The 27,886-nt window shown below is 49.7% G+C and overlaps 2 protein-coding genes across 3 annotated transcripts in view; one reads left to right on the top strand and one right to left on the bottom strand.

The window, feature by feature from the left end:
* Positions 1 to 15,790, bottom strand: part of LOC137309806 (NACHT, LRR and PYD domains-containing protein 3-like) — a 44,387-nt gene extending 28,597 nt beyond the window's left edge. The window contains exon 1 of the mRNA XM_067977839.1: positions 15,050 to 15,790. The gene's annotated coding sequence lies outside the window, so the exon portion shown is untranslated. The remainder of the gene's footprint in view (positions 1 to 15,049) is intronic.
* Positions 14,575 to 27,886, top strand: part of LOC137309807 (NACHT, LRR and PYD domains-containing protein 3-like) — a 30,439-nt gene continuing 17,127 nt past the window's right edge. The window contains exon 1 of one of the 2 annotated variants that reach the window (XM_067977841.1): positions 14,575 to 15,895. In XM_067977841.1, the coding sequence (XP_067833942.1) occupies positions 15,439 to 15,895 (457 nt within the window). In that variant the 5' untranslated portion in view covers positions 14,575 to 15,438. The remainder of the gene's footprint in view (positions 15,896 to 27,886) is intronic. The other variant, XM_067977842.1, reaches the window with a different exon arrangement.

Raw genomic sequence — 27,886 nt, 5'->3', positions numbered from 1 at the left:
GTTGGATCAGACTCAGCGAGTGGTGTCTCCGTGCAAAGTGCAGAAAGCTCTTCCTCATATCAGCCCAAAGTTTGAGGAAGTGAGTTCCCACAAACGGAAACCGTTCGCTTCTGTCTCTGCAAGTTTCAGCATTTTGCTGTTACTTTGTGTCACTCAGGGGCAGACATTTTGAGACCCACTCAGTTCCCCCTTCAGTTTGATTTTTTTACCAGAAGGTTTATTCAATCCCTGTGTTTTTTAATTAAAGGAGCACTGGGTTTCAATTCAACCCTAACATCCATCTGAGAATAATGGGGTCACCCGCATTTGGTGTTGATTAATTCTCTGCATTAGGTTTTATCTTTAATTCTCATCACCATCTGGTTTCCACCCAGAATCTCATTTCCGTTCCCTGAGCTTGCTGACAACTTATAGCCGCCAAGTGGAAAAAAGTGCTTTGAACTTTGTGTCTCTGCACTTATACTTGTTTTGCATAGAACATATTATAACCCTGCCATTTCTCAACAACGGTATTACTTATGATGATCACTTTGTAATATGAAAGTTACATGACACGCCAGACTTGTTCATTAATCTAAAGGGCCTGCTTCTCACTGATGTTTTGAAATCACACATTAAAACACAGTCCTCTATTTACACTGCTAAGTAAAATTAAATATATTTATTAATCGATAAACGGATGGTTAGAATAATCCTTTTAAGATTAATATGCGTCGATAATCTGTATCTGTCTTCACAGCAGAAGACACTAAAAGCATACCGGAAATAGTGGGGAACAAAGAGGCAAATGAGAGTGAGGAACTGAAAACAATTAATATCAGTGGAGAAAAAGTACTGAGAAACTAATGGGACTGAAGCTGATAAATCCCCTGGACATGATGGTCGACATCCGAGGGTTCTAGAAGAGGTGGCTGCAGAGAGAGTGGATGCATTGGTTATGATCTTCCAAAATTCCCTCGATTCTCGAGCGGTCCCAGCGGATCGGAAGGTAGCAAATGTAACCCCGCTATTCAAGAAAGGAGGGAGAGAAAAAACAGGGAACGACAGGCCAGTTAGCCTGACATCAGTCATCAGGAAAATGCTGAAATCCATTAAGGCAGTGGTAACACGGCACTTAGAAAATCATAATATGATTAGGAAGAGTAAACATGGTTTTATGAAAGTAAATTTGTTCAACACGATTTTCCTAAGAGTTCTTTGAAGATATAACTGGCAGGGTAGATAAAGGGGAACCAGTGGATGTAGTATACTTGGATTTCCAAAAGTCATTCGATAAGGTGTCACATAAAAGGTTGTTACTTAAGTTAAGGGGGTTGGGGTTAATAAATTGGCATGGACAGAGGGTTGGTTAATGGACAGAAAACAGAGAGTCGGGATAAACGGGCCATTTTCAGGTTGGCAGGTTGTAACAAGTGGGGTGCTGCAGGGATCGGTGCTTGGCCCTCAGCTATTAACAATCTATATTAGTGTTACGTGGATCGAATGGAGAAGCTGGGGTTGTTCTCCTTAGAACAGAGACGGTTGAGAGGAGATCTGATTGAGGTATTCAAAATCATGGAGGGACTATACAGATAGAGAGAATCTGTTCCCATTGGCGGAAGGGTCAAGAATCAGAGGACATCGATTTAAAGTGATTGGCAAAAGAACCAAAAGCGACATGAGGAAAAACCTTTTTACGCAGTGAGTGGTTATGATCTGGAATGCACTGCCCGAGGGGGTGGTGGAAGCAGATTCAATCATGGCCTTCAAAAGGGAATTGGATAAACGCTTGAAGGGAAAAAAAATTTCGGCCTACGGGGATAGGGCGGGGGAGTGGGACTAGCTGGATTGCTCTTGCATGGAGCCGGTGCAGAGTCGACCGGCCGAATGGCCTCCTTCCGTGTTGTAACCATTCTATGATTTTATGAATTGGAGGAAGGGACCGAGTGTAATGTCTCCAAGTTTGATACAAAGGGTAGGTGGGAAAGTAAGCTGTGAAGAGGACACAAAGAGTCTGTGAGGAAATAATGTGGGGAAATGTGAGGTCATTCACTTTAGTAGGAAGAATAGAAAAACAGAATATTTTTTAAATGATGAGAAACTATTGAATGTTGGTTTTCAGAGAGATTTGGGCGTCCTCGTTCCATGGTCTGAATACATAGAAACGAGTTTACACTGAATGTTTCATGCTCTGAATATATCGATAGGAGTTTTACACTGAATATTTCATGGTCTGAATATATAGATAGGAGTTTACACTGAATGTTTTATGGTCTGAATATATCGATAGGAGTTTACACTGAATGTTTCATGGTCTGAATATATCGATAGGAGTTTACACTGAATGTTTCATGGACTGAATATATAGATAGGAGTTTACACTGAATGTTTCATGGACTGAATATATAGATAGGAGCTTACACTGAATGTTTCATGGTCTGAATATATCGATAGGAGTTTACACTGAATGTTTCATGGACTGAATATATAGATCGGAGTTCACACTGAATGTTTCATGGTCTGAATATATAGATAGGAGTTCACACTGAATGTTTCGTGGACTGAATATATAGATAGGAGTTTACACTGAATGTTTCATGGACTGAATATATAGATAGGAGCTTACACTGAATGTTTCATGGTCTGAATATATCGATAGGAGTTTACACTGAATGTTTCATGGACTGAATATATAGATAGGAGTTTACACTGAATGTTTCATGGACTGAATATATAGATAGGAGTTTACACTGAATGTTTCATGGTCTGAATATATAGATAGGAGGTCACACTGAATGTTTCATGGACTGAATATATAGATAGGAGTTTACACTGAATGTTTCATGGTCTGAATATATCGATAGGAGTTTACATTGATTGTTTCATGATCTGAATATATAGAGAGGAGTTTACACTGAATGTTTCATGGTCTGAATATATAGAGAGGAGTTTACACTGAACGTTTCATGGTCTTTCGGATATAAATTGGAACCAACGCCTCTTGTACTGAGATCTGACAGATTGTTACCCTGGCAATAGAGGAAATCACTCAACGAAAATAACTGAAACGGAAATAACAAAAACCACCTTCGTGTTGGGAGTTTAGTTCAGATGAAGATTAACCCTGAACAGTCAGACACTTTTTCTAACCATGAAGCTGCGATTCCAATAACGGATTTTTTACACCACAAGACCTGATACTGGGGATTTAGTGAATTCACCATCAGTTTGAGCTCGACAGAACATTAAGCAGCACCGCATCTACAGAAGGACATCGATAAAACAGTCACATTATGAAAAACAGACCCCGTCTGCTCTGAAAATCTGGTTGTCTTAATCACTGCAAACCTGTAACTGTTAGCAGTGACCATTTAAATTACTGCCACAATACTGAATTCGATGGCGAAACATCTGGTCGTCACATTCTTTATACATCTGGAATGTAACAAAATTTGGATAAACGACATTTCTGCAAACTCCAGTTAGTGTTTAAAGGGCTGAAAGACGGTGTTTATATTTTCTGCTAAAAGCAGATTCCCATGACAAGAATATAAGAAATCGCAGCAGGAGTAGGCCATACGGCCCCTCAAGCCTGCTCCACCATTCAATAAGGTCATGGCTGATCTTCAATCGCATCTCCACTTTCCCGCCCGATTCCCATTTCCGTTGATTCCCTCGAGTCCAAAAATCTGTCGAACTCAGCCTTGAATATATTCAATGACTCAGCATCCACAGCCCTCTGGGGTAGAGAATTCCAAAGATTCACAACCCTGTGAGTGAAGAAATTCCTCCTCATCTCAGTCCTAAATGGCCGATCCCTTATCCTGAGACTACACTCCTTCGTTCTAGATTCTCCGGCCACGGGAAGCAGCCTCTCGGCATCTACCCTGTCAAGCCCCCTCAGAATCTTATGTTTCAATGAGATCACCTCTCATTCTTCTAAACTCCAGAGAGTATAGGCCCATTCTACTCAATCTCGCCTCATCGGACAGCCCTGTCATCCCAGGAGTCAATCTCGTGAAACTTCATTGCACTCCAGCTGAGACAAGTATACCCTTCCTTAGATAAGGAGACCAAAACTGTACACAGTACTCCAGGTGTGGTCTCGCCAAAGCCCTATACAATTGCAGCAAGACTTTCTTATTCTTGTACTCCAACCCCCTTACAATAATCAGCTGATTGTGTTGAAAGAGCAGGGAAATGAATCTGGATTCTATGGGGAAATACATTGCTCTCAGTTTAATAAAAAGAACCCTCGGCCGAGGCCGGGAGCTGGATCAGGTGATCACCCAGAACATTATTCTGATACAAAACACAAAATAATCAATTGGAAGAAATTTTACAAATCACTATTTTAAAAAAAGTAAGATTTACGTCTTATTTTATCACCAGTTTATATTTAAATTATCATTTAATTCAACTGCAATTGTGAAATCCAGGTATAGATTTACTGATGGGAAATAACATTATGTAAAACCCAGTATCCAGTTCAGAATTGTAAGATGATTGATTTTGATAGTTGGATATGAAATATATTTGAATTCAGTAACACTGTCTGGTACTACATTAACACATAATGTAATATCGATATTATGTGGACCACAAAGGTGGGTTCTTTCCGACATGGTGCTGGGGGCGGGGAGACACTGTATATCTGCTGGGCTCTGCCTCAGACTGGAGTCACCTCTTCGATCAAACCCTTTCACTCTAAAACACACACAAGATTAATTTGTGACTGTGTGATGAAGCACAGAATGCATTGTGAACCGAGTGGGAACTTGAGAATTTGGAAAGAGGGGGACTCTGTTCAAGTAGCGGGTGAATTGAAATTAAAAATTTAGTTTAAAATTTAACACAGAACTTTAAAACTTTAGAAGAAACTGCAAGTTCGGTAACAGTTAACAGAAACTGTGATTTAGTGGCAGTTAACGGTCAATCAGCTGTAGGTGATTGTCTGAATAGAGGGTAATTACTGTGAGCTGAAAGTTAACTGAGCAGTTGTAAGTGCTGTTCTCAAAAGGTTTATAAAGTAGAAGGTTACCTGCTGAAGCACAGAGTGTATTGTGGACTGAGTGGGAAATTGAGGAGGGGGGAAGGCCAATGCACAGAGAGGAAGTGCTCTGAGATACCTGAAATAAAAGCATAGGTTAATCGGGATAAGTGAATTAATAATAGAGCATCTATTGGGAGTTTAGATAAAAAAAGATTTCTCAATATAATGGAGGGGCAGCAGAGACCCATTGCCTGTAATTTCTGTGCCATGTGGGAACTTCAGGACTTTTCATGTATTCTGGAGGGCCACGTGTGCAGGAAATGCCTCTAGTTGCTCGTGCTCAAGCTGAGGGTTTCTCAGCTTGAGGGGCAGCTGGACTCACTGCAGAGCATAAGGAAGGCTGAAGGTTTCCTGGATCGTACGTTCCAGGAGGTGGTCACCACACATCCACAGAGAGTTCGGGATAGCAAGTGGGTGGCCATCCGAAAGGGTAGGAATAGGCAGGCAGTGCAGGAATCTGCTGGGTGTGAGCCACTCTCAAACCAGTATTAATACCAGTGAGGGTAATAATACCTCGAAGGAGTGCAGTCCTGAGCCTGGCGCAATGGGGCAATGGACTGCACGGGGGGGTGGGGGGCACAGTGAAGTGTAGAAATTCAGTAGTCATCGGGAATTTGATAGTCAGGGGGACACACAGGCGTTTCTGTGACCGCTGACATGAGTCCTGCCAGGGTAAAGGACATCACAGAGAGGGTGCAGAACAGTCTGAGGAGGGAAGGGGAACAGCCAGAATTTGTGGTCCATTTGGGAACCAACGACACAGGAAAGGAAAGGGATGAGTCCGGCGGCTCGAGTTTCAGGAGCTCGGGAGGAAGTTAAAAAGCAGGACCTCAACGTTAGTAATCTCTGGATTACTCCCAGTGCCACGTGCTAGTGAGTATAGGAATAGGAAGATAAGGCAGGTTATTGTGTGGCTGGAGACATGGTGCAAGAGGGAGGGCGCCAGATTGTTGGGGCATTGGGACCAGTTTTGGGGCAGGAGGGACCAGTTCAAGATGGACGGGTTGCATCTCAAAAGAGCTGGGACTAATGTCCTCGCAGGGAGATTCCCTAGTACTGTCGGCGGGGTGGGGGGGGAGGTGGTGAAACTAATTTGGCAGGGGGATGGGCATCAGGATGTAGCATTAGAAAGGAGGAACAAGGTGCACAGAGGATTGGGAGAGACAGATAGCACTAGAATAAGAAATAGTACAGGATTAGGGGGATCAGACTAAGAGAGAATACGAGAAGGTCTACGATAGGTTTACAGTGCATGTGTGTAAATGCATGAAGCGTGGTAAATAAGGTTGGTGAGCTGCAGGCGGAAATAGCCACATGGAACATGATGTCATGGCGATAAGAGAGACCTGGCTCAAAAAACGGCAGGATTGGGTGCTAAATATTCCTGGATACAAGGTGTTCATGAAAGATAGGGAAGGAAAAATGGAGGGGGGTGGTGGAAGTATTGGTTCAGGAGAATATTGCAGTGCTGGAGAGAGAGGATGTCCTGGAGGGGTCAAGGACAGAATCTATTTGGATTGAGTGAAGAGACAATAGAGGCGCCATTACACTACTGGGTGTATTCTATAGGCCACCAACTAGTAGGAAGGATACAGAAGAGTAAATTTGCAGGGAAATTACAGAGTGGTTGAAGAACTATAGAGTAGTGATTGTCGGGGACTTCGACTATCCTAATATAGACTGGGTGAGTAATAGTGTAAATGGCAAAGAGGGGGAGGAATTTCTGAAGTGTGTTTGAGAAAACTTTCTTGATCAGTATGCTTCTGGCCCAGAGGAAGGAGGCATACTGGTTCTGGGGAATGAGGTGGAGCAAGTGTCAGTGGGGGAGCATTCGGGAAATCGTGATCATAGTATCATAACATTTAGATTCGTTATAGAAAAAGACAAAGAACAATCTAAAGTAAAAATACTTAATTGGAGGAGGGCCAATTTCAGTGGGTTGAGATCAGATCTGGCCCGGGTAAATTGGAATCAAAGATTGACAGGCAATGGGTGGCCTTTAAAGAGGAGATGGTTCAAGTACATTCCCACGAGGGCAACAAAAGCCAGCGCTCCCTGGATGACGAAAGAGATAGAGAGTAAGATGAAGCAGAAAAAGCGGGTGTATGACAGATGTCAGGTTGATAATACAAGTGAGAATCAGGCTGAATTGCAAATGTTACACCCTTGTTCAAAAAAGCTTTGACAAGTGTAGATTAGTTAAGGAAAGCCAGCACGGATTTGTTAAAGGCAAATTGTCTTTAACTAACATGATTGAGTTTCTTGATGAGGTAACAAAGAGGGTTGATGGAATCATAGAAATTTACAGCACAGAAGGAGGCCATTCAGCCCTTCGTGTCCTTGCCAGCCGAAAAAGAGCCATCCGGCTCTTGGTCCGTAGCCCTGTAGGTTAAGGCACTTCAAGTGCACATCCAAGCACCTTTTTAAATGAGTTGAGGGCTTCTGCCTCTGCCATCCTTTCAGGCAGTGAGTTCCAGACCCCCACCACCCTCTGGATGAAAAAAGTTCTCCTCAGCTCCCCTCTAATCCTTCTACCAATTACTTCAAATCTATGCCCCCTGGTTATTGACTCCCCTGTTAAGGGAAATAGGTCCTTCCTATCCACTCATAATTTTTTTACACCTCAATTAAATCTCCTGTCGGTCTCCTCTGTTCCAAAGAAAATAACACCGGCCTATGCAACCTATAGCTTTGATTCTCCAGTTCTGGCAATGCCGTCGTAAATCTCCTCTGTACCCTCTCTAGTGCAATCAACATCTTTCCTGTGATGTAGTGACCAAAACTGTACACAGTACTCAAGCTATGGCCTAACCAATGTTTTATACATTTCTAGCATAACCTCCCTGCTCTTAAATTCTCTGCCTTGGTTAATAAAGGAAAGTATCCTGTTTGCCTTCTTAACCACCTTATCTATCTGACCTGTTACCTTCAGGGATCTATGGGCATGCACTCCAAGTTTCCTCTACACCTCTCAGTATCTTCCCATTTATTGTGTACTCCCTTGCCTTATTTGATCTCCCCAAATGCATTTCCTCACACTTCTCCGGATTGAATTCCATTTGCCACCTTTCTGCCCACCTGACCAGTCCATTGATATCTTCCTGCAATTTACAGTTCTCCTCCTCACCATCAACTACATGGCCAATTTTTGTATCATCTGCAAACTTCTTAATCATGCTCCCTACATTTAATTCGACATCCTCGATATATACCACAAAAAGCAAGGGAACTAGTACTGAGCCCTGCGGAACCCCACTGGAAACAGCCTTCTAGTCACAAAAACACCGGTCGACCATTACCCCTTGCTTCCTGCCACCGAGCCAATTTTCGACCCAACTTGCCACTTTCCCTTGGATCCGATGGGCTTTTACTTTCCTGACCAGTCTGCCATGTGGGACCTTGTCAAAAGCCTTGCTAAAATCCATGTAGACTACATCAAATGCGCTACGTTCATCGATCTTTCTTGTTACCGCCTCAAAAAATTCAATCAAGTTAGTCAGACACGACCTTCCCTTAAATCCATGCTGACTCTCCTTGATTAATCCGTGCTTTTCTAAATGATGATTAATGCTGTCCCTCAGAATTGATTCCAATAATTTGCCCACCACCAAGATTAGGCTGACTGGCTTGTAATTACTCGGTCTATCCCTTTCTCCCTTTTTAAACAATGGTACAACATTTCAGTCCGCCATTCCTCCAGCACCACGCATGTAGCCAGAGAGGATTGGAAAATGATGGTCAGAGCCTCCGCTATTTCCTTCCTTCGCCGGGCCTGGCGATCTATCTAATTTCAAAGTTGCGAATCCCTTTAATATTTCCCCCCACACTATGTTTACCCCATCCAATATTTCACACTCCTCCTCCTTAACTACAATCTCTGCATCGTCCCCCTCTTTTGTGAAGACAGATGCAAAGTATTCATTAAGAACCATATCCACATTTTCCATCTCCACACAAAGGTTACCTTTTTGGTCTCTAATAGGCCCTACTCTTTCCTTAGTTACCATTTTGCTCTTTATGTATTTATAAAACACCATTGGGTTTTCCTTGATTTTACTTGCCAATATTCTTTCATACCCTCTCTTTGTTTCCCTAATTTCCTTTTTTATTTCACCCCTGCACTTTTGATACTCCTCTCGGCTTTCTGCAGTATTGAGCTTTCGGCTTTCTGCAGTATTGAGCTTCCCTTTTTTGCTTTATCCTAACCTGTATGCTCCTTGACACCCAGGGGGCTCCAGATTTGTGAGTGCCACCCTTTTTTATGTGGGAACGTATTTGCTCTGAACCCTCACTATCTCCTCCTTGAATGCCTCCCATTGCTCTGACTCTGATTTACCTTGAAGTAACTGTTTCCAGTCCACTTTTGCTAAATCACTTCTCAGCTTAGTAAAATTGGTTTTCCCCCAATTGAAAACTTGTACTCCTATTCTATCTTTGTCCTTTTCCATAACTGCTCTTAATCTAACTGAGTTATGAGGAAGGCAATGCAGTTGATGTTTTGTATCTGGACTTTCAAAAGGTGTTTGATAAAATGCCACATCATAGGCTTATCAGCAAAATTGAAGCCCATGGAATAAAAGGGGCAGTGGCAGCATGGATAGGAAATTGGCGAAGTGACAGGAAACAGAGAGTAGTGGTGAACGGTTGTTTTTCGGACTGGAAGAAGATATACAGTGGTGTTCCCCAGGGTCGGTGCTGGGACAACTGCTTTTCTTGATACATATTAATGACTTGGACTTGGGTGTTCAGGGTACAATTTCAAAATTTGTAGATGACACAAAACTTGGAAGTGTAGTAAACAGTGAGGAGGATAGTGATAGACTTCAAGAGGATATAAACAGGCTGGTGGAATGGGCGGACGCATAACAGATGAAATTTAATGCAGAGAAGTGCGAAGTGATATATTTTGGCAGGAAGAACGAGGAGAGGCAATATAAACTAACTGGTACAATTCTAACACGGGTGCAGGAACACATCAGGGGGTATATGTGCACAAATCTTTGGTGGCAGGACAGGTTGAGAAAGTGGTTAAAAAAGCAAATGGAATCCTGGGCTTTCATCACAAATGACATCCTCTATGACTGTGACCGTGGTAAACTATCTCTCCTCATCCTTCTCGACCTGTCAACAACCTTTGACACGCTGACCCCACCATCCTCCTCCAATGCCCCTCCTCCATCGTCCAGCTGGTTGGGACTGCGCTTATCTGGTTCCATTCTTATCTATCCTGTCGTAGCCAGAGAATCACCTGCAATGGCTGCTCTTCCCGCTCTCGCACCGTTAACTCTGGAGTCCCCCGAGGATCTATCATTGACCCCATCTCTATCCTCATCTACATACTGCCCCTCAGCAACATCATCCGAAAACACGTCAGATTACTCATGTACACTGACGACACCCAGTTCTACCTCACCACCACCTCCCTCAACACCTCCACTGTCTCTCATTTGTCACATTGCTTGTCCACAGTACTAGATGAGCAAAAATTTGCTCCAACTAAATATTGGGAAGACTGAAGCCCTTGTCTTTGGTCCCCGCTGCAAACTCCATTCCTTAGCCACCGACTCCATATCTCTCTCTGGCCACTGTCTGAGGATGAACCAGACCGTTCACAACCTTGGCGACCTGAGATGAGTTTCTGACCACATTTCTGCTCCATCACCAAGACCGCCCACTTCCACCTCTGTAACATCGCCCGTCTCTGCCCCGGCTCAGCTCATCTGCTGCTGAAACCCTAGTCCATGCATTTGTTACCTCCAGGCTCCACTATTCCAATACTCTCCTGCCCGGCCTCCCATTTTCCAGCCTCATCAGCTCATCCAAAACTCTGTTGCCCGTATCGGAACTCGCACCAATTCCCGTTCACCCATCACCCCCTGTGCTCACTGACCTACATTGGCTTCCGGTCCGGGAATGCCTCGATTTTAAAATTCTTATCCTTGTTTTCAAATCCCTCCATGACCCTCGCCCCTCCCTATCTCTGTAACTTCCTCCAGCCCTACAACCAATGTTCCCTCTATTTTTTTTGGCCATGTGCGGAATGAATTTGGGTTTGTGCACCGATATAAAGGCCGTGTGCACCACCGTAAAAAAAAATCACAACTTTGAATACAAATCTTTTTAGAAAACATTATTCAGGGTATGTAACAAACAGATCAATTTACAAAATAATGGATAATTCTAACAATTTAATGTTATATTGGCTGATACATTTATATAATTTATGAAAAGGGTTTAAGTTGCATTCGGATTGAGCAGACCAGTCTCATTATATTTTAAAAATCAGATGGGAACGATTCCAATCAGCATTTTTTTTGAATCAGCTTAATGACTCTGATTCAAACAGAAATAAATTGTTTGCCATCAGAATTTTTAAATTGAGTTAGAAATACAAAACAGCTGTCAAATCAGTCAGTGTGAATTTGGAGAGGGGCAACAGTTTAATTAAAGATTTCCGCCCCGCCCCATTGAATCCTCAGCAGGGTTTGAACAAATATTGCATTACAGTTGTACATCTTGCAGGTCTCATTTATTCTGGCTGCCTCTGTGTAAGGCAGGGAGCAGTTTGTTCATGAGGAACCTGAACTGAGGGAGGCAACAGACAAAGATAAAAAGTGACAATCCTTGGGGCAACTGATGACTTTTGGATAGTGATTGTATAAAACAATTTAAATCAACTTCATTGTTTTGTTTACAATGTACCAATGTGATTGGAAACTATATTTTAGCACAATCGTAGAAGGATCTTTAATAACAGATGATCTGTCAGAATAACTTAATTTGTAAATATGAAATATGGAAATCGATAAACAATTATTACAATATGCCGGGTAATTTGGGTTCATTTGTAGTTTACTTCAGAAGCTAACGTTGAATAGGATGGTGACAAAAACTGTTAATTGCACGAATCGGAGACTCCCTCCAATGTTATTTGCTACCAATGCCTTAAATGTCTTTGTCTTGAGACTAAAATAATAGTTCTCCACAATTCGCACTGGAGGTGAAAAGCTTTCATTTAATTGAACACATCTCCTCATTATATCTTTACTGAATCCTCGTGTGCTCAAGTTTTCTGATTGGAAACTCAAGTCAGTTATATAATGAAGGGACGAAAATATGTGTATTTATTTATCCAATATACACATGTTTACACTTTAGTCAAGTTAGTATATAATTTTACAATATCTATAAATTTTTACATTTTTTCTTCTATATCTATAAACTTTAACACTATTTCTTCGATGTATATAAACTTTTACACGATTTCTTCTATATCCATACATTTTTACACTATTTCTTCGACATGCATAAACTTTTACACTATTCCGTCTATATCTCTAAACTTTTAGACTATTTCTGCTTTATCTCTAAACTTTTACACTATTTCTTCTATATCTATAAACTTTTACAAAATTTCTTCAATATCTATAAACTTTTAAGCTATTTCTTCTATATCTAAACTTTTGCACTATTTCTTCTCTATCCATCTAAACTTTTACATATATCTATTGATCTATATCTATCTCTCCATCGGACTGTACACTATTTGTGGAGACCGGTCTCTGAGCAGCTGTACCACTGACCCACACCAGACGCCGACATCTGCAGTCCAACACTCCCGTCCGACCTAACTTGAACTCCCGCCCTTGCGACAAATTGATTGGTAGCTGACGTCACCTCAGCAGCATCCCCACCAGAGAGCACTGGTTTGGTTAGCAGACGGAATGATGATATGCGTGGCAAACAACAAACTGATGCGCAGCCGCGCCCACCGCAGTTAAGGTGGAATCGTGCCTGCAACCCTCCGAGATCTCTGCGCTATTCCAATTCTGGCCTCTTGCCTATCCCCCGATTTCCATCACTCCACCATTGGCGGCCGTGCCTTCAGCTGCCTGGACCCCAAGCTCTGGAATTCCGTCCCTAAACCTCTCCACCTCCCTCTCCTCATTTAAGATGCTCCTTAAAACCTACCTCATCGACCAGGATTTTGGTCATTTGTCCCAATATATCCTTATCACAATATTGTGAAATTTTGTTTGATAATCGCTCCTTGGGACATTTTACTATGTTAGAGGTGATATATTAATGCATGTTCTTGTTCTAAATAGAGGCATAGAGTACAAAAGCATGGAAGATATGTTGAACGTTTAAAAACATTGGTTTGACCACAACTGGAGTACTGTGTCTAGTTCTGGCCATTCGACTTCAGGAAAGATGTGAAGGCCTGAGAGAGGGTGCAGAAAAGATTTACGAGAATGATTCCACGAATGAGGGACTTCAGTTACGTGGATAAGTTGGAGAAGCTGGCGTTACCCCACTTCCCCCCCACGCCCGGCCCCGTTACCCCACTTCCCCCCGACGCCCCCCTCTCCCCCCACCACGCCCGCTTTCACCCACCACGCCCTGTCCCGGTACCCCACTCCCAACCCACGCCCTGTCCCATTAGCCCACTCCCCCACCACGCCCCCCTCCCCCCACCACGCCCCTCTCTCCCCCACAACGTCCTGCCCCGTTACCCATCTCACCCCACCACGCCCCCTCTCCCCCACCACGCCCTGTCCCGTTACCCCTCACACCCACCACGCCCTGTCCCGTTACCTCACTCCCCCCCACGCCCAGTCACGTTACACCACTCCCCCCACCACGCCCCCCTTTCCCCCACCACGCCCTGTCCCGTTACACCACACCCCCCCACGCACGGTCCCGTTACCCCACTCCCCCCCACGCCCGGTCCAGTTACTCCTCTCCCCCGCACGCCCTGTCCCGTTACCCCACTCCCCCACGCCCTGTCCAGTTACCGCACTCCCCCCACGCCCTGTCCCGTAACCCCACTACCCCCCACGCCCAGTCCCGTTACCACACTCCCCACCCACGCCCAGTCCCATTAGCCCACTACCCCACCACGCCCCCTCTCCCCCACCACGCCCTCCTCTCCCCCACCACGCCCTGTCCCGTTAACCATCTCACCCCACCACGCCCTGTCCCGTTACCCCACTCACCCCATGCCCTGTCCCGTTACCCCACTCCCCCCACGCCCAGTCACGTTACACCACTCCCCCCACCACGCCCCCCTCTCCCCCACCACGCCCTGTCCCGTTACACCACCCCCCCCCCATGCACGGTCCCGTTACCCCACTCCCCCCCTACGCCCGGTCCCGTTACACCACTCTCCCCCACGCCCGGTCCAGTTACCCCTCTCCCCCGCACGCCCTGTCCCGTTACCCCACTCCCCCCGCCCTGTCACGTTACCCCACTCCCCCCACGCCCTGTCCCGTTACCCCACTCACCCCCCAAGCCCTGTCCCGTTACCCCACTCCCCCCACGCCCTGTCCCGTTACCGCACTCCACCCCACGCCCTGTCCCGTTACCCCTCCCCTTCACCACGACCCCTTCCCGCACCACGCCCTGTCCCGTTACCCCACTCCCCCACCACGTCCCCCTCTCCCCCCACCACGCCCTGTCCCTTTACCCCTCTCCCCCACCACGCCCCCTCTCCGCCCACCACGCCCCCTCTCCCCCCACCACAGCCCTCGGTCACGTTATTAACGTGTAAGGAATCTTACAACACCAGGTTATAGTCCAACAGTTTTATTTGAAAAGCACAAGCTTTCGGAGGCTTTCTCCTTCGTTAGGTGAGTTTGGGATTCCACGGAAGGTGCCGCATTTATATTCAGAGAACAATGCCAGGTGATTACAGATAATCTTTCCAACTGCCCGTTGTCAAGGCAATCAGACAGACAGACATTACATACAGGACGACTGAATATACAAACGGTCCGAACCCAAAGACAGACAGAGAGAGAGAGCGAAACATCCGAAAGGAAGTGAAAGACAGAGAATGACCCGTTGTACTAAAAACAGAAAACTTTTTTTTCGCTGGTGGGGTTACGTGTAGCGTGACATGAACCCAAGATCCCGATTGAGGCCGTCCTCATGGGTGCGGAACTTGGCTATCAATTTCTGCTCGACGATTTTGCGTTGTCGTGTGTCTCGAAGGCCGCCTTGGAGAACACTTACCCGAAGATCGGAGGCTGAATGTCCCTGACTGCTGAAGTGTTCCTCGACTGGGAGGGAACCCTCCTGTCTGGCGATTGTTGCGCCGTGTCGTTCATCCGTTGTCGCAGTGCCTGCATGGTCTCGCCAATGTACCATGCTATGGGGCATCCTTTCCTGAAAGCTTGTGATCTGATATAAAACTGTTGGACTATAACCTGGTGTTGTAAGACTCCTGACATTTCACCACCCCAGTCCATCACCAGCATCTCCACGTCATCTTTATTCACGGGACGGGGCTGTGTTGTGCGCAGGCGCACTGCCTCTTACGGGCGGAGTTTGCTCCGTGCGATCACTGGCGGCCATTTTGTGATCGCGGCCGGCCCGGGTGGAGGGTCGGGCGGGGAGCCGTGATGGCGGCGGCAGAGGATCGGATACAAGCCGTGGAACAGCAGTTCCAGGTCTTGGAGCGGCGGTTCCGGACCATGGTGGAGCGGCAGAAGGCGGCGGTGAAGAGGGGCGGCGGTGAGCAGTGGTTCCAGACCGTGGAGGGGTGGTTGCAGGTGGCGGAGGAGCGGTTCCGAGAAGCGGAGCGGGCCCAGGCCGAGGAGGAGCAGCGGTTCCAGGTCATGATCGGCGATGATGAGGATTGGTTCTTGGATGATGAGGTTTGGTTCTTTGACGATGGGGATTGGTTCCAGGTCTTTCCGAATTTGTACTCGTTCGTGAAGGAGAGGCGGTTCCAGCCCAGGATGCCCAAAGTGGCGGTGATGATGGGCGGCGATGAGGAGCGGAGGGTCCGGGCCAGGGGGCTGATCTCCAGATCGCTGAATCGAAGGCCGCGCGGCATGTGGTTGAATAAAGTGGCAGGTTGGTGCTGCAGGACGGGGAGTGGTCAGTACTGAGAGTGAGGGTGATGAAGCGGGTCAGTTCAGAGAGTGAGGGTGATGGAGCGGGTCAGGACTGAGAGTGAGGGTGATGGAGCGGATCAGCACTGAGAGTGAGGGTGATGGAGCGGGTCAGGACTGAGAGTGAGGGTGATGGAGCGGATCAGCACTGAGAGTGAGGGTGATGGAGCGGGTCAGCACTGAGAGTGAGGGTGATGGAGCGGATCAGCACTGAGAGTGAGGGTGATGGAGCGGGTCAGGACTGAGAGTGAGGGTGATGGAGCGGATCAGCAATGAGATTGAGGGTGATGGAGCGGGTCAGCACTGAGAGTGAGGGTGATGGAGCGGGTCAGGACTGAGAGTGAGGATGAACGAGCGGGTCAGGACAGAGAGTGAGGGTGATGGAGCGGGTCAGTGCTGAGAGTGAGAGTGATGGAGCTGGTCAGTACTGAGAGTGAGGGTGATGGAGCGGGTCAGTACTGAGAGTGAGGGTGATGGATCGGGTCAGCTCAGAGAGTGAGGGTGATGGAGCGGGACAGTACTGAGAGTGGGGGTGATGGAACGGGTCAGTACTGAGAGTGAGGTTGATGGAGCGGGTCAGTCCTGAGAGTGAGGGTGATGTTGCGGGTCACTACTGAGAGTGAGGGTGATGGAGCGGGTCAGTACAGAGAGTGAGGGTGATGGAGCGGGTCAGCACTGAGAGTGAGGGTCATGGAGCGGGTGAGTACTGAGAGTGAGGTTGATGGAGCAGGTCACTGCTGAGAGTGAGTGTGATGGAGCTGGTCAGTACTGAGAGTGAGGGTGATGGAGCGGGTCAGGACAGAGGGTGAGGATGATGGAGCGGGTCAGCACTGAGAGTGAGGGTGATGGAGCGGGTCAGCACGATGAGTGAGGGTGGTGGAGCGGGTCAGTACTGAGATTGAGGGTGATGGAGCGGGTCAGCACTGTGAGTGAGGGTGACGGAGCGGGTTAGTACTGAGAGTGAGGGTGATGGAGCGGGTCAGTACTGAGAGTGAGGGTGATGGAGCGGGTCAGTGCTGAGAGTGAAGGTGATGGAGCGGGTCAGTACTGAGAGTGAGGGTGATGGAGCGGGTCAGTACTGAGAGTGAGGGTGATAGAGCGGGTCAGTACTGAGAGTGAGTGTGATGGAGCGGGTCAGTACTGAGAGTGAGGGTGATTAAGCGGGTCAGTACTGAGAGTGAGGGTGATGGAGCCGATCAGTACTGAAAGTGTGGGTGATGGAGCGGGTCAGCAGTGAGAGTGAGGTTGATAGAGCGGGTCAGTGCTGAGAGTCAGTGTGATGGAGCGGGTCAGTTCTGAGAGTGAGGTTGATGGAGCGGGTCAGTGCTGAGAGTGAGCGTGATGGAGCGGGTCAGTACATAGATTGAGGGTGATGGAGCGGGTCAGTACTGAGAGTGAGGGTGTTGGAGCGGGTCAGTACTGAGAGTGAGGGTGATGGAGCGGGTCAGTGCTGAGAGTGAGTGTGATGGAGCGGGTCAGTGCTGAGAGTGAGGGTGATGGAGCGGGTAAGTACTGAGAGTGAGGTTGATGGAGCGGGTCAGTACAGAGGGTGAGGGTGATGGAGCGGGTCAGCACTGAGAGTGAGGGTGATGGAGCGGGTCAGCACGATGAGTGAGGGTGATGGAGCGGGTCAGTACTGAGATTGAGGATGATGGAGCGGGTCAGCACTGTGAGTGAGGGTGATGGAGCGGGTTAGTACTGAGAGTGAGGGTGATGGAGCGGGTCAGTGCTGAGAGTGTGGGTGATGGAGCGGGTCAGTACTGAGAGAGAGGTTGATGGAGCGGATCAGTACTGAGAGTGAGGTTGCTGTAGGGGTTCAGTACTGAGAGTGAGGGTGCTGGAGCGGGTTAGTACATAGAGTGAGGGTGATGAAGCGGGTCAGTACTGAGAGTGAGCGTGATGGTGAGGGTCAGTACTGAGAGTGAGGGTTATGGAGCCGGTCAGCACTGAGAGTGCGGGTGATGATGAGGGACAGTACTGAGAGTGAGGTTGATGGAGCGGGTTAGTACTGAGAGTGTGGGTGATGGAGCGGGTCAGTACTGAGAGTGGGGGTGATGGAGCAGGTCAGTACTGAGAGTGAGGGTGATGGAGCGGGTCAGTACTGAGAGTGAGGGTGGTGGAGCTGGTCAGCACTGAGAATGTGGTTGATGGAGCGGGTCAGCACTGAGAGTGAGGGTGATGGAGCGGGTCAGTACTGAGAGTGAGGGTGATGGAGCGGGTCAGTACAGAGGGTGAGGATGATGGAGCGGGTCAGCACTGAGAGTGAGGTTGATGGAGCGGGTCAGCACGATGAGTGAGGGTGATGGTGCGGGTCAGTACTGAGATTGAGGGTGATGGAGCGGGTCAGCACTGTGAGTGAGGGTGACAGAGCGGGTCAGTACTGAGAGTGAGGGTGGTGGAGCTGGTCAGTGCTGAGAGTGAGGTTGATGGAGCGGGTCAGTGCTGAGAGTGAAGGTGATGGAGCGGGTCAGTACTGAGAGTGAGTGTGATGGAGCGGGTCAGTACTGAGAGTGAGGGTGATGGAGCGTGTCAGTACTGAGAGTGAGGGTGATTAAGCGGGTCAGTACTGAGAGTGAGGGTGATGGAGCGGGTCAGTACTGAGAGAGAGGTTGATGGAGCGGATCAGTACTGAGAGTGAGGTTGATGTCGGGGTTCAGTACTGAGAGTGAGGGTGATGGAGCGGGTCAGTACTGAGAGTGAGGGTGATGAAGCGTGTCAGTACTGAGAGTGAGGGTGATGGAGAGGGTCAGTAGTGAGAGTGAGGGTGATGGAGCCGATCAGTACTGAAAGTGAGGGTGATGGAGCGGGTCAGCAGTGAGAGTGAGGGTGATGGAGCGGGTCAGTGCTGAGAGTCAGTGTGATGGAGCGGGTCAGTTCTGAGAGTGAGGTTGATGGAGCGGGTCAGTGCTGAGAGTGAGGGTGATGGAGCGGGTCAGTCCTTCGAGTGAGGGTGATGGAGCGGGTCAGTGCTGAGAGTGAGTGTGATGGAGCGGATCAGTGCTGAGAGTGAGGGTGATGGAGCGGGTAAGTGCTGAGAGTGAGGTTGATGGAGCGGGTCAGTACAGAGGGTGAGGGTGATGGAGCGGGTCAGCACTGAGAGTGAGGGTGATGGAGCGGGTCAGCACGATGAGTGAGGATGATGGAGCGGGTCAGTACTGAGATTGAGGATGATGGAGCGGGTCAGTACTGAGAGTGAGGGTGATGGAGCGTTCAGTACAGAGAGTGAGGGTGATGGAGCGTGTCAGTACTGAGAGTGAGGTTGATGGAGCGGGTCAGTACTGAGAGTGAGGTTGATGGAGCGGGTCCGCACTGAGAGTGAGGGTGAAGGAGCGGGTGATTGCTGAGAGTGTGTGTGATGGTGTGGGTCAGTACTGAGAGTGAGGGTGATGGAGCGGGTCAGTACAGAGGGTGAGGGTGATGGAGCGGGTCAGATCTGAGAGTGAGGGTGATGGAGCGGGTCAGTACTGAGAGTGAGGGTGATGTCGCGGGTCAGTACTGAGAGTGAGGGTGCTGGAGCGGGTCAATACTGAGAGAGAGGGTGATGGAGCGGGTCAGTACTGAGAGTGAGGGTGATGGAGTGGGTCAGTACTGAGAGTGAGGTTGTTGGAGCGGGTCAGTACTGAGAGCGAGGGTGATGGAGCGGGTCAGTTCTGAGAGTGAGGGTGATGGAGCGGGTCAGTGCTGAGAGTGAGGGTGATGCAGCGTGTCAGTACTGAGAGTGAGGGTGATGGTGAGGGTCACTACTGAGAGTGAGGGTGATGGAGCCGGTCAGTACTGAGAGTGAGGGTGATGAAGCGGGTCAGGTCTGAGAGTGAGGGTGATGGAGCGGGTCAGTGCTGAGAGTGTGGGTGATGGAGCGGGTCAGTACTGAGAGAGAGGTTGATGGAGCGGATCAGTACTGAGAGTGAGGTTGCTGTAGGGGTTCAGTTCTGAGAGTGAGGGTGCTGGAGCGGGTTAGTACTGAGAGTGAGGGTGATGAAGCGGGTCAGTACTGAGAGTGAGCGTGATGGTGAGGGTCAGTACTGAGAGTGAGGGTTATGGAGCCGGTCAGTACTGAGAGTGCGGGTGATGATGAGGGACAGTACTGAGAGTGAGGGTGATGGAGCCGGATAGTACTGAGAGTGTGGGTGATGGAGCGGGTCAGTACTGAGAGTGGGGGTGATGGAGCAGGCCAGTGCTGAGAATGAGGGTGATGGAGCGGGTCAGTACTGAGATTGAGGGTGGTGGAGATGGTCAGCACTGAGAGTGTGGTTGATGGAGCGGGTCAGTACTGAGAGTGATGGTGATGGAGCGGGTCAGTACTGAGAGTGAGGGTGATGGAGCGTGTCAGTACTGAGAGTGAGGGTGATGGTGAGGGACAGAACTGAGTGTGAGGGTGATGGTTCTGGTCAGTACTGAGAGTGAGGGTGATGGAGCGGGTCAGCACTGAGAGTCAGAGTGATGGTGCGGGTCAGTACTGAGAGTGAGGGTGATGGAGCGTTCAGTACAGAGAGTGAGGGTGATGGAGCGTGTCAGTACTGAGAGTGAGGTTGATGGAGCGGGTCAGTACTGAGAGTGAGGTTGATGGAGCGGGTCCGCACTGAGAGTGAGGGTGAAGGAGCGGGTGATTGCTGAGTGTGTGTGTGATGGTGTGGGTCAGTACTGAGAGTGAGGGTGATGGAGCGGGTCAGTACAGAGGGTGAGGGTGATGGAGCGGGTCAGATCTGAGAGTGAGGGTGATGGAGCGGGTCAGTACTGAGAGTGAGGGTGATGTCGCGGGTCAGTACTGAGAGTGAGGGTGCTGGAGCGGGTCAATACTGAGAGAGAGGGTGATGGAGCGGGTCAGTACTGAGAGTGAGGGTGATGGAGTGGGTCAGTACTGAGAGTGAGGTTGTTGGAGCGGGTCAGTACTGATAGCGCCGGTGATGGAGCGGGTCAGTTCTGAGAGTGAGGGTGATGGAGCGGGTCAGTGCTGAGAGTGAGGGTGATGCAGCGTGTCAGTACTGAGAGTGAGGGTGATGGTGAGGGTCACTACTGAGAGTGAGGGTGATGGAGCCGGTCAGTACTGAGAGTGAGGGTGATGAAGCGGGTCAGGTCTGAGAGTGAGGGTGTTGGTGCGGGTCACCACTGAGAGTGAGGGTGATGGAGCGGGTCAGTACAGAGAGTGAGGGTGATGGAGCGGGTCAGTACTGAGGTTGATGGAGCGGGTCAGTAATGAGAGTGAGATTGATGGAGCGGGTCAGTTCTGAGAGTGAGGGTGATGGAGCGGGTCAGTACTGAGAGTGAGGGTGATGGAGCTGGTCAGCACTGAGAGTGAGGGTGATGGAGCGGGTCAGTACTGATAGTGAGGTTCATGGTGCCGCTCAGTTCTGAGAGTGAGGGTGATGGAGCGGTTCAGTACTGAGAGTGAGGGTGATGGAGCGGGTCAGTTCAGAGAGTGTGGGTGATGGAGCGGGACAGTACTGAGAGTGAGGGTGATGGAGCGGGTCAGTACTGAGAGTGAGGGTGGTGGAGCAGGTCAGCACTGAGAGTGTGGTTGATGGAGCGGGTCAGTACTGAGAGTGAGGGTGATGAAGCGTGTCAGTACTGAGAGTGAGGGTGATGGTGAGGGTCAGTACTGAGTGTGAGGGTGATGGAGCGGGTCAGTCCTGAGAGTGAGGGTGGTGGAGCTGGTCAGCACTGAGAGTGACGGTGATGGAGCGGGTCAGTACTGAGAGTGAGGGTGATGGAGCGGGTCAGTACTGAGTGTGAGGGTGATGGAGCGGGTCAGTACTGAGTGTGAGGGTGATGGAGCCGGTCAGTACTGAGAGTAAGGGTGATGGAGCGGGTCAGTACTGAGAGTGAGGTTGATGGAGCGGGTCAGTACTGAGAGTGAGGTTGATGGAGCGGGTCAGTACTGAGAGTGAGGTTGACGGAGCGGGTCCGCACTGAGAGTGAGGGTGAAGGAGCGGGTGATTGCTGAGAGTGTATGTGATGGTGCGGGTCAGTACTGAGAGTGAGGGTGATGGAGCGGGTCAGTACAGAGGGTGAGGTTGATGGAGCCGGTCAGATCTGAGAGTGAGGGTGATGGTGCGGGTCAGAACTGAGAGTAAGGGTGATGGAGCGGGTCAGGACTGAGAGTGAGGATGATGGAGCGGGTCAGTACTGAGAGTGAGGGTGATGTCGCGGGTCAGTACTGAGAGTGAGGGTGAAGGAGTGGGTCAACACTGAGAGAGAGGGTGATGGAGCGGGTCAGTACTGAGAGTTAGGGTGATGGAGCGTGTGAGTACTGAGAGTGAGGGTGATGGAGCGGGTCAGTTCTGAGAGTGAGGTTGATAGAGCGGGTCAGTTCTGAGAGTGAGGGTGATGGAGCGGGTCAGTTCTGATAGTGAGGGTGATGGTGCGGGTCAGTACTGAGAGTGAGGGTGATGGAGCGGGTCAGTACTGAGAGTGAGGGTGATGGAGCGGATCAGTTCTGAGAGTGAGGTTGATGTTGCGGGTCACTACTGAGAGTGAGAGTGATGGAGCGGGTCAGTACTTAGATTGAGGTTGATGGAGCGGGTCAGTACAGAGATTGAGGGTGATGGAGCGGGTCAGTACTGAGAGTGAGGATGATGGAGCGGGTCAGTACTGAGAGTGAGGGTGTTGCAGCGGGTCAGTACTTAGAGTGAGGATGATGGAGCGGGTCAGTCCTGTGTGTGAGGGTGATAGAGCGGGTCAGTACTGAGAGTGAGGGTGATTTAGCGGGTCAGTCCTGAGAGTGAGGGTGATGGTGCGGGTCACGACTGAGAGTGAGGGTGATGGAGCGGGTCAGTACAGAGAGTGAGGGTGATGGAGCGGGTCAGCACTGAGAGTGAGGGTGATGGAGCGGGTCAGTACTGAGAGTGAGTTTGCTGGAGCAGGTCATTACTGAGAGTGAGGGTGATGGAGCGGGTCAGTACTGAGAGTGAGGGTGGTGGAGCTGGTCAGCACTGAGAGTGAGGGTGATGGAGCGGGTCAGTACTGAGAGTGAGGGTGATGGAGCGTGTCAGTACTGAGAGTGAGGGTGATGGTGAGGGTCAGTACTGAGAGTGAGGGTGATGGAGCGGGTCAGTACAGAGAGTGAGGGTGATGGATCGGGTCAGTACTGAGAGTGAGGTTCATGGAGCGGGTCAGTACTGAGAGTGAGGTTGACGGAGCGGGTCCGCACTGAGAGTGAGGGTGAAGGAGCGGGTGATTGCTGAGAGTGTGTGTGATGGTGAGGGGGCTACTGAGAGTGAGGGTGATGGAGCGGGTCAGTGCAGAGGGTGAGGTTGATGGAGCGGGTCAGATCTGAGAGTGAGGTTGATGGAGCGGGTCAGAACTGAGAGTCAGTGTGATGGAGCAGGTCAGTACTGAGAGTGAGGGTGATGGAGCGGGTCAGTACTGAGAGTGAGGGTGATGTCGCGGGTCAGTACTGAGAGTGAGGGTGAAGGAGCGGGTCAACACTGAGAGAGAGGGTGATGGAGCGGGTCAGTACTGAGAGTGAGGGTGATGGTGCGGGTCACTACTGAGAGTGAGGGTGATGGAGCGGGTCAGTCCTTAGAGTGAGGTTGATGGAGCGGGTCAGTACAGAGATTGAGGGTGATGGAGCGGGTCAGTACTGAGAGTGAGGATGATGGAGCGGGTCAGTACTGAGAGTGAGGGTGTTGCAGCGGGTCAGTACTTAGAGTGAGGATGATGGAGCGGGTCAGTACTGTGTGTGAGGGTGATGGAGCGGGTCAGTACTGAGAGTGAGGGTGATTTAGCGGGTCAGTCCTGAGAGTGAGGGTGATGGTGCGGGTCACGACTGAGAGTGAGGGTGATGGAGCGGGTCAGTACAGAGAGTGAGGGTGATGGAGCGGGTCAGCACTGAGAGTGAGGGTGATGGAGCGGGTCAGCACTGAGAGTGAGGGTGATGGAGCGGGTCAGTACTGAGAGTGAGGGTGATGGAGCGTGTCAGTACTGAGAGTGAGGGTGATGGTGAGGGTCAGTACTGAGTGTGAGGGTGATGGAGCCGGTCAGTACTGAGAGTAAGGGTGATGTAGCGGGTCAGCACTGAGAGTCAGAGTGATGGTGCGGGTCAGTACTGAGAGTGAGGGTGATGGAGCGGGTCAGTACAGAGAGTGAGGGTGATGGATCGGGTCAGTACTGAGAGTGAGGTTCATGGAGCGGGTCAGTACTGAGAGTGAGGTTGACGGAGCGGGTCCGCACTGAGAGTGAGGGTGAAGGAGCGGGTGATTGCTGAGAGTGTGTGTGATGGTGCGGGTCAGTACTGAGAGTGAGGGTGATGGAGCGGGTCAGTACAGAGGGTGAGGTTGATGGAGCGGGTCAGATCTGAGAGTGAGGGTGATGGAGCGGGTCAGAACTGAGAGTCAGTGTGATGGACCGGGTCAGTACTGAGAGTGAGGGTGATGGAGCGGGTCAGTACTGAGAGTGAGGGTGATGTCGCGGGTCAGTACTGAGAGTGAGGGTGAAGGAGCGGGTCAACACTGAGAGAGAGGGTGATGGAGCGGGTCAGTACTGAGAGTGAGGGTGATGGAGCGGGTCAGTCCTTAGAGTGAGTTTGATGGAGCGGGTCAGTACAGAGATTGAGGGTGATGGAGCGGGTCAGCACTGAGAGTGAGGATGATGGAGCGGGTCAGTACTGAGAGTGAGGGTGTTGCAGCGGGTCAGTACTTAGAGTGAGGATGATGGAGCGGGTCAGTACTGTGTGTGAGGGTGATGGAGCGGGTCAGTACTGAGAGTGAGGGTGATTTAGCGGGTCAGTCCTGAGAGTGAGGGTGATGGTGCGGGTCACGACTGAGAGTGAGGGTGATGGAGCGGGTCAGTACAGAGAGTGAGGGTGATGGAGCGGGTCAGTGCAGAGGGTGAGGGTGATGGAGCGGGTCAGTGCAGAGTGTGAGGGTGATGGAGCGGGTCAGTGCAGAGTGTGAGGGTAATGGAGCGGGTCAGTGCAGAGTGTGAGGGTAATGGAGCGGGTCAGTGCAGAGGGTGAGGGTGATGGAGCGGGTCAGTGCAGAGTGTGAGGGTAATGGAGCGGGTCAGTGCAGAGGGTGAGGGTGATGGCGCGGGTCAGTGGAGAGGGTGAGGGTGATGGAGCGGGTCAGTGCAGAGGGTGAGGGTGAAGAAGCGAGTCAGTGCAGAGGGTGAGGGTGATGGAGCGGGTCAGTGCAGAGGGTGAGGGTGATGGAGCCCTTCTCCGATGCCCCGCTGACCCGGCCCCTCTCCGGCGGCCCGCTGAATTTAAGGTGAAGTTTGATAAACACATGAGGGAGAAATGAATCGAAGGATATTCTGATGGGGTTCGATGTCGATGTCGGGGAAATGCTCGTGTGGAGCAGTTGGGCCGAATGGCCTATTTCTGTGCTGTCCAACCTGTGTCATTCTGTTTGAAAAGGGGAAGTGATGAGTCTGCTTTTTCTGAACCAGTTTTGTGAAAAGACAACATCGGGAGCTTTGCACTAATTCTGTATCATGGTACTAGAGAACTCCTCTGATGGAACTGGGAGATTCCAGCCAGAGCTTGGAATGTTCTGTAAATGTGAAATGATTTTATCTTCTTCGAGAAGATGAAACTACAAATGAGACCCTTGCATTACAGAGGAGAGGGTTTGAGTGGGTGAATAGTTCAGACACGTGTTTCTCCATCTCCAGCCTCTCTTTCCTTTCAATATTTTGTCACCTCCCAAATTTCTGCCCATCTTTCTGACAACTCCATGTGTGAATCTCTCCAATCAGGTTTCCCCTCCTGTCACAGCACTGAAGTGGCAATAATCAAAGTCACAAATAACACCTACTGTGTCTGTGACTGTGGTAATCTATCCCTCCTCATTCTTCTCCACCTCTGCAGCCTTTGACACGGTCGATCACAATCTCCTCCTCCAACGCCTCGACTCCATTGTCCAGCTCAGTGGGACTGCCCTCATTTGGTTCCACTTTTACCTGTCCAGTCGTAGCCAGAGAATCTTCATCAAAGGTGTCTCTTCCCGCCCCCTCGAGATCTAACCTCGCCCCCTCCTCTTTCTACTCCAAATGCTGCCCCTTGGACACATTATCCGAAGACAAGGGGTCAGCTTTCACGTGCACTGACAATACTCTGTTCTACCTCTCCACCCCTCCACTGCCTCTGCTTTGTCACGCTGTTTGCCCGACATCCAGTCTTTGACCAGCTACAACCAGCAAGTAACATTCACGCCAGACTGCCAGGCAATGACCATCTCCAACAAGAGAGAGTCTAACCACCTGCCCTTGACATTCAACAGCATTACCATCGCCGAATCCCCCACCATCAACATCCTGGGGGTCACCATTGACCAGAAACTTAACTGGACCAGCCACATAAATACTGTGGCTACAAGAGCAGGTCAGAGGCTGGGTATTCTGTGGCGAGTGACTCACCTGAGCAACTCGCCAAGGCTTCTTCGACAGCACCTCCAAACCAGCGACTTCTACAACCTAGAATGACAAGGGCAGGAGGCACATGGGAACAGCACCACCTGCAGGTTCCCCTCCAAGTCACACTCCATCCCGACTTGGAAATATATCGCCGTTCCTTCATCGTCGCTGGGTCCAAATCCTGGAACTCCCTTCCTAACAGCACTGTGGGAGAACCGTCACCAGACGGACTGCAGTGGTTCAAAAAGTCGGCTCACCACCACCTTCTCAAGGGCAATTAGGGATGGGCAATAAATGCTGGCCTCGCCAGCGACGCCCACATTCTCATGAACGAATTAAAAAAATATTTCTCCAAGTAAACATTTGGAAGACGAAAGACACCGTCTTCAGCCCCTGCCATGAATACTGTTCCCTCGCCAGTCATTCCATTCCCGTCCCAGCCAATGTCTCCGATTGAACCCGACTGTTCACAACCTCAGCGTTCGATTTGACATCAAGCTGAGCTTCTGATCTGATATTCTCTCCATCACAAGGACCGCCTGATTCCACCTCTGTAACATCGTCCATCTCCATCCCTGCTTCAGCCCATCTGCTGCTGAAACCCTCCTCCGTGCTTTTATCACCTGTCGACTCGATTTTTCCAATACTTTCCGGGCCGGCTTTGCTCCGTTCCCCCACTGTAAAGTTAAGTGAATCCAAAACCCTGCTCACCGATCACTTCTGAACCTACATTAGCTCTTGGTCCCCCAGCATCTCCAAATTAAAACTCTCGTCCTTGTGTTTAAATCCCTCCATGGTCCCATCTCTCCCTATCTCTAACCGACTCCAGCCCTACAAGCCCCTACCACCAAGATCTCTCTTTCCTCCGACTCTGGCCTCTTCTATATTTCACTCCCTCCTCACCCCATCTATGGCAGTTCTGCTTTAGAATCTTAGAATCATAGAAAATTTACGGCACAGAAGGAGGCCATTCGACCCATTGTGTCCGCGCTGGCCCAAAATGAGACATGCAGCCTAACCCCACTTTCCAGCACTTGGTCCGTAGCCTTTTAGGTTACGGCACTTCAGGTACACATCCAGGTAGTTCTTAAATGCGATGAGGGTTTCTGCCTCTACCACGCTTTCAGGCAGTGAGTTCCAGACCCCCACCACCCTCTGGGTGAAAAAATTCTCCTCAGCTCCCCTCTAATCCTTCTACCAATTACTTTAAATCTATGCCCCCTGGTTATTGATCTCTCTGCTCAGGGAAATAGGTCCTTCCTATCCACTCTATCTAGGCCCCTCATAACTTTATACACCTCAATTAATTCACCCCTCAGCCTCCTCTGTTCCAAAGAGAACAACCCCAGCCTATCCACTCTTACCACATAGCTAAAATTCTCCAGTCCTGGCAACATCTTCATAAATCTCCTCTGTCCCCTCTCCAGTGCAACTACATCCTTCCTGTAATGTGGCGACCAGAACTGTACCAGTACTCAAGATATGGCCTAACCAGTGTTTTATTCAGTTCCAGCATAACCTCCCTGCTCTTACATTCTATGCCTCGGCTAATAAAGGAAAGTATCCCGTATGCCTTCTTAACCACCTTATCCACCTGTCC

The sequence above is a fragment of the Heptranchias perlo genome, unplaced genomic scaffold (genome assembly GCF_035084215.1).
Source record: "Heptranchias perlo isolate sHepPer1 unplaced genomic scaffold, sHepPer1.hap1 HAP1_SCAFFOLD_181, whole genome shotgun sequence".
Taxonomy (NCBI): Eukaryota; Metazoa; Chordata; class Chondrichthyes; order Hexanchiformes; family Hexanchidae; genus Heptranchias; species Heptranchias perlo.
Note: the sequence above shows the minus strand (reverse complement) of the source record. Positions and strands in the feature narration are given on the sequence as shown.